At 39.6% G+C, this 7270-nt stretch overlaps 1 protein-coding gene across 1 annotated transcript in view; it reads right to left on the minus strand.

Moving 5' to 3' along the window:
- The window catches only part of fam241a (family with sequence similarity 241 member A), a 5155-nt gene extending 2240 nt beyond the window's left edge, over window positions 1–2915 (minus strand). The window contains 1 exon segment of the mRNA XM_035674494.1: window positions 2663–2915. Within this exon segment, the coding sequence (XP_035530387.1) occupies window positions 2663–2812 (150 nt within the window). The 5' untranslated portion in view covers window positions 2813–2915.
- Between the last annotated feature and the right edge of the window lie 4355 nt (window positions 2916–7270).

Below are 7270 nucleotides of genomic sequence, written 5' to 3' on the forward strand. Positions count from 1 at the left end.
GTTTAACGATTAGAGCTACTTGCGGTGCGAGGATAGCTCAACTGCAGAGATATTCAGTTTATAATATTCTGTAACTTTGAATTAGCACAGAGCAGCTGGGTGCTCGCCCATAGGCTGTTTGGTGAGTCAAACGCGACTATATAAAAAGTTTACTGATCATATATTTATCGTTACCTGCGTACTGGTATTACTGACGATTATAAGCTGCAGTCCAGTATAATCCATCTATCAATCATCTCCTTTTTAGTTATAACACAACACTGAGCTCACTGACCTAAATGTTCTGTTATTCCACTGGAACTTGTACTGTCACTTTATGAGCCTTTGGTACGTCACCAACATAAGTTACAGTCACAGTGAAAATTGACAAGGGACACCACCAAGAGACACTGCTATAATATTATTTTATTTTATATAATCGTTAGGAACTACTTTAGAGCCACAATGTAGCTGTATGTACTTGATTTATTGTATTTATATCTATATTACGTATTTTATATCAGTGAATCTGCCATTAAGTTTTTTACATGATGGTGACCATTGGTAATACAACTCAGTGTTATCACTGGAACATCAGAGGACAGAGACATTTCTGCAGCATCAGACAGTCTGTGGAATTATTTTATCCATAAGGAAATTGCACTTCTCATCTAAGGTATGAACACTACTGCAGAGCTCCATTACCAGCTCACACTTTCATTATTACTAGAAACCATAAAACCTTGGGAGGACATGATCTGTCACAAGCTTACATAAAAGTTATAGGCTTTTTTATACTTTTTACGCAACCAACACCACAATCTGATATTTCTGTTTTAACTGAATATGAATCAAACATGAATAAAGTGTTTGGTGAGAGTTTTGCGTCCATTTTTAAATTCAGTAATAAGTGTGGTTTTATATAAATAATAGGTTTAATGAAAATTTCCTGCCATGTGACAAGAGTTGAAACCTGGTCGGATGTAACATCTATCAATATTGAAAATGTCTGTCTCACATTTTCATTTTACTTTATTATGTTTACAGAAAATGACTTCATAATATATCAATACAAATGCGCATACAGTACTAAAATGATACATATTCATATATTTACAGTATTTTAAAAGTGTGAAATTATAATTGCAGCTTAATGAATAATGCTGAACCAATCAGAGCCAGACTGGGCTTTTTGGAAGGCGGGCCTTAAGAAACCGGGGCTATAACAGAGGGTTTCAACACAGGCTGTAAATTCTGTTTACATTAAAATGATCATGATGATGATATTCTGATATTATGGTACTTTCCACAGTGTGTGCATTGTTGCCACATAACTTACCAGCTACTTTTAATTTCTTTTTCTTTTTTCAAACAGCTTTATTGTTTAGACAACTTTAAAGGACCAGTGTGTAGTGAGGTAATGGCATCTAGTGGTGAAGTTGCAGATTGCAACCATTTGAATACAGCTCAGCCTTCGAAGCGTGTAGGAGAAAACCGCCGCAAACCTCCCAAAAAACAAACAAAAAAACAAAAAAAGAGAGTCATCGTGTCTGTTGGGCTCCCTTCTGAGCTACTGTAGAAACATGGCGGTATCCTTGAAAGAGGACCCTCTCCCTATGGAGATAAAATCAGCTAATTCTAAGGTAACATAAACACAATGATTCCTATATTCAGGTGATTATACACTAATGAAAACATACCTATGAATATCATATTTCATTTATGTCAAATAGATCCTCCTAAATGTTACACACTGGACCTTAAGGGGATAAAAACATTTTTATCATGTTTAAGTAATAATCTATGCGACAGAGGGTACAGCTAGCAAAAATGGTTGAACAATGGCAAACCTGAGCACTATAGGAACTTATTGCCAATTATTGTGACATGTGACAGGACTCCAATGTTGTGTTGTGTCTAAACTGTGATTACACTGTGGGCAGAATGACCTCCAAATAGTAGTTAAAGCCCTACTGCACAAACTGAACACACTTTGATAAAACTTGATAATATACTGTCATTAGATACTAATGATACTTCCTGCTTTGTTATTAAACTCACAAATCATCAGTGAACTCGAGATAAGGCCTTGCCCTGTCACGTGGTCTCCCTTCTTGTGAAGAGAACGTGCCACCAACCCACACTGAATCAGCGTCCCATTTAAAGTTGCTGTCCTGCCCGTACGAGGCTGCTGCGACACATGGTAAATACATACATTAACACCGATGGCCTGAGGGGCTTAAACGATGAAAAGCCGTCCCTCACGTCGGTGTGTGTATATTAATGTATTATATTCTACTTATTACTACACCAGTGTGTTATTAACGATGCGGCCGCTTATATATCGGGCTCATATACTCCCCGACTTTAATGCCTGGTCTTGTTAATTGTTAACGTTCATACGTCATGTTCTCCCAGTTATGTATCGCCTGCCTTTGAAAAGAAACATTAATGTATCAGATTTTTGAACGGGGTTTGGTTCGTGCGCTGGTGTTATTATGGCTCATTATATGGGGTAATCGCTAACTTAAAACAGTTCAAACTGAGGTTAACAGACACTGAAAGGCTCTGTCACTGCCATATGACCTTACTGAGCTTAGCTCCGACACAGCGGCACCACTCCCGGTTAGCATGGGATGTAATTAAAGGCTACAACTAGCTTGTTAATGTACTTTTGCTTTACCCTGTGTCGCTGCTGATGTAGTGCGGTCTGCCTGCCTTGGACAGGTTGAGGGGGAGTATGCCATCTTCTCTGGTTCTCTGACGACAGCTCTTCAAATTCACGTCGACGAAACACATACTGGTCATTTACAGGCGGCGCCGCAGCGGACATTTTACAGCGAGTCCACTGACACTAACTTTCAGGAATCAAAACATGCGAGAAGTGATTGATAGCCCGGTACCAACGTCCACCCTTGGAGGCGCGCGCGCGTTCCCGCTGGTGAGTCCCGCTTCAAGTTCGCGAGATCTCACTGCAGACGTTCAGGCCCGCCCACATCTAAAACGTTAACGGTGCTGCGTTCATGACGAGTGGGAACTTTGGGTTCTTGTCAATGTCCAATGTACTTCAAGGTCCAGCGTGTACAGCAGTGGTTCCCAACCTTTTTCCTTAAAGGACCCCTTTTCTATCATAAAGTAAACTGACGACCCCGCCACTCAGTGACATATATTATATTCAACACATACAGGACAACGGATAAACTGTACAATGAATATATATATAATAATATGAATGCAATAACAGCAGAATATTTGTGTAAAACAAGCAATTTACATTAATTTTGAGTATTATGGTATTATATTTATAGTATTATATTCAATATTTTTTGGATATTTTTAAACAATCTTCTGTCTGTAGTATGTGTTTTTTAATAGTCAACAGACAAATTCAGTGCTTTCTTCTCCCTGGTACATTTTTTAACTCTAATGCAGGACGAGATTGTTTATCAGAGTGAAGGCTCTGTGAGCATAGTTTGTGTTCAGGTTGAACCTTTAGAAATGAACAAAATGCTGCAATATAATATACATATAATATTACAGTACATGTGAGACATACGTTTTTTTACACCCCTCAAAATCAAGAAGGCCTCATGACCGCCCATGAAGCTTTGGCGACCCCCAGATTGGGAAGCACTGGTGTACATGCCAGTAGCGAGGTCTGCCTATGTGCCTATGTGTCACTGTACAGTGGCAGCAACTGCAGTTACCTCATGTTGTAGCTGGCTGGGTTGAACTGTTTCTAGACCTCTTTCCTACCGAAAATATTCAGGTGCTACAATTATTATCTTAAATAATAATCTAAACTTAATAATATCTATAATAATTATATTTTTTAGTTATGCTGCAATATGCCATATAAATAGATAGATAGGTACTTTATTGATCCCTGGGGGGAAATTAAGGCGATACAGCAGTTCACATTATGAATAATGCGACTTATCATATATATTAGCATATAACAGGTCCAGAGTTTTGTTCTCCCTGGTGGGGCACTTTACAAACTGGGAGCACGTTGCCAGTGTTTTTGTCAGGGTGACATGATTAAAATCACCAGAGATTGAAATGAATGTGCTGGGGTGTAGTCTGGCAATGACAGTATGTATGTCTTACACGCTGCCTCTGTGTGGGATATCTACAACCACAACAATAACATGTGAGAACTCACATGGCAAATAGATAAGATAGACTTTATTGATTGCGCACTTGGGAAATTCACTATAGGATAAAGTAAATAGTATGGGCGAAGTCTGACAGCCAAAAGTTCAATGTCTGGGTTACAGACACTTCACATGAAGATGATCAGGATTACATCTGTTGTTGACGAGTAAAGCAGCTCCACTGCCTCGCATTCTGCCTCGCTGAAGGCGAATCCTGTCTGCCCACACAGTCTGGAAGCCCTCGATGGTGACGATTGCGTCGGGAATAACCTCCTGCAGTCATGTCTTTATGAAACACATGAGACGGCTTTCACAGTATTCCCATCTTATTGCTCGCGTTGCACTTCATCCGTCGTTTAATCCCCGCTCTTTTCCCCCAGACACCCTGTAGCCTGCATAATAATCATAGACCAGAAATGTCCCGAGTTATGGGCCAGCAGGTTATGTTTCAACTAATGTAGCCATTTACCTGTTTACCAGTTTATCCTCTTTGTGGACTGCCTAAAGCCACAGATCTTTTACTGTATTTAATTTATTAGGAAAGTAAAGAAAATTGTAAATTGGCTTTTTTATATTGTTTTATTGGCAAAATGTGATGCAGCAGCTTCTAGGCATAGTACCACAAAGCACTTTTACAGTGCTTGTTTCACCCAAAAGTCTCATCTATATTGAGATGGACACAATGAAGGCAGTCAAGGTCAAGAGCAGCCCCAAAATTGTGCACCAGGCAAGAGAAGAAATTGCCATTCTGAAACAGCTCCTGTGTCTAGATCCAGACACGTGCAACACTGTTAAGTGGAATGGCTATCTCTTCAATAAAGACCACTAATGCCTTAGGTTTGAACTCCTGGATAATAGTCTATGGAGGACAGAAAATCAAGGCTCTTCCCATGGCATAGCTGCGGCCTATTATTTATCAACTGGCCATAGCCCTGTCCCACTTGAGGTCCATGGAAGTTGTACATGTGGACTGTCTGTCAATGTGAAGGTTGTGGACCGCAAACAGCAGCCATTAGAAGTCAAGTTGATTGACTTTGGCTTGGTGCAACATGAACTACCATATGCTGAGGTTCATTGTAGAAACTCAGGGTCAGCCAGCTGACTATGTGCTGGGCCGTGGTATGGGGTATGAGTATAACTTTAACCATCAAAGCTACGGCCAGCAGCTGGAGACACGACAGGAGTTTGCCTACTGTGGCCCAGAGATAGAGTCCAATAATAATAATAATAATAATAATAATAATAATAAATCTAACCAATCCATGGGTGTAGGTTTGATTCCCGGCTCCTCCGGCTGCATGTTGAAGTGTCCTTGAGCAAGATACTGAACCCCAAATTGCTCCTGATGCTGGGTCATGTGTGATGTGAATGAATGAGTTAGTTTGTGGCATGTAGTGTAAAAGCGCTTTGCGTGGTCGGACGACTAGAAAGGCGCTATGCAAGTACAGGTCCATTGAACAATGGCAAACCTGAGCACTATAGGAACTTATTGCCAATTATTGTGACATGTGCCAAGACTCCAATGTTGTGTGGTGTCTAAACTGTGATTACACTGTGTGCAGAATGACCTCCAAAAAGTAGTTAAAGCCCTACTGCACAAACTGAACACACTTTGATAAAACTTGATTATTCAAGTAGTCATTAGATAGGTTACTTCCTGCTTTGTTATTAAACTGACAAATCATCAGTGAATGCTGATAGTAAGTACAGGTCCATTTATCATTTACCAACAGAAACAAGATCTTTCAGGCATAAGTCTCTTGATAACTTTGAGCAGAAGATGGTGAAAGACAATGAACAGCAACATCCTGTAGAGCCTCCGTAAAACACTTGATGATTGTCAATCAGCAGCCGTCCTTTCCCCAAAGCGTCCCTGCTGACATCTGAGGTGGAAGCAGCCTGAGAACAACGCTGGGAACGGTGGCTGGTTAAGGCGCCCCATCAGGAGGATTATAGACACCTTCCATTGCTACTGCCGCCCAGTATGGATAAGGAGTGATGGATTGCCACGTAGCAGTTATGGGGTTAGGTGCCTTGCTTAAGGGCACAGGAGGTGGAACTGGAACCTCTACAGCTACCAAACTCAGCTACTGCCGCCCTGGCTGATGAATAGCCATCAAGAGCAAGGCAGCATGGTTTAGTGGTTAGCTCTGTTACCTCACAGCAAGAAGGTCCTAGGTTGAAATCCCTAGGCCTTTCTGTGAGGAGTTTGTTCTCCCCTTGTTTGGGTGGGTTTGCTCTAGTTTTATTATTATTATATTATTATATTATTATTATGTTTTAGTTGGGTTAATTCTTTAATGTAAAGAGTTGTAGTAATTGTTGTAAATAATTAAGTTGTATTTGTAACATTTTTATAAAAATCATAAATATAATTTAGTATTACATTTAGCTGTATGTCTCCTCATATTCTGAGCAGTTGAGCTGTGACACCTGTATTCGACATCTTGTACATGGGAAAATGTTAGTGGTTATTCACCACCTCCTACACAGACATGATAGCATGAGTGAGTCTAACATATTTTTATTTAGTATGTTTTTATTTTTAAAATGTGTAATTAAAAAAATTGTTTGAATAATTCATAATTGGTGCTCCCCACTGAGACACACTTTCTCATTGTTTGTTTTATCCATATATGTGCTAACTATACACACACAACATGGCACTGACGTTGAAATTTATTTTAAATACTTATAAATTAACAAAACTACTGAAAAATCCTGTTAGAAGTTTTGTTCTTGTATTTCTATTCAATTTGCAGCTGAATTGAGGCCAATTATTTTTGTTCAGCCACAATGACAGCATTAATATAACAATGATTCCTGTTCATTGTTAGATCTTCAGTTCCCAATAGGGAGTCTTTGATCCCCACTTGAAGATGTCAAAACTGTGTATATGGGGAGATCGAAAATTATGTAGAGGTAACTTGGTATATTTTCTGACAGCCTGGTGTAATCTAGGATACATTTGAAATAAATAACGTAATAACATTAAAGCAAACAGGCAAATCAATACGTGCACACTCTCTCCGAAACATACATAATTCATAGGCACGTACCATGTTAAGCCATACTGACATGCAGGACTTCATTCATTATCAAGGGCAAGAGCCGAGGGCAAGTGAACGAGGGCA

Source organism: Morone saxatilis, unplaced genomic scaffold, assembly GCF_004916995.1.
Source record: "Morone saxatilis isolate NCDOM2014 unplaced genomic scaffold, NCSU_SB_2.0 Contig3, whole genome shotgun sequence".
Lineage (NCBI taxonomy): Eukaryota > Metazoa > Chordata > Actinopteri > Moronidae > Morone > Morone saxatilis.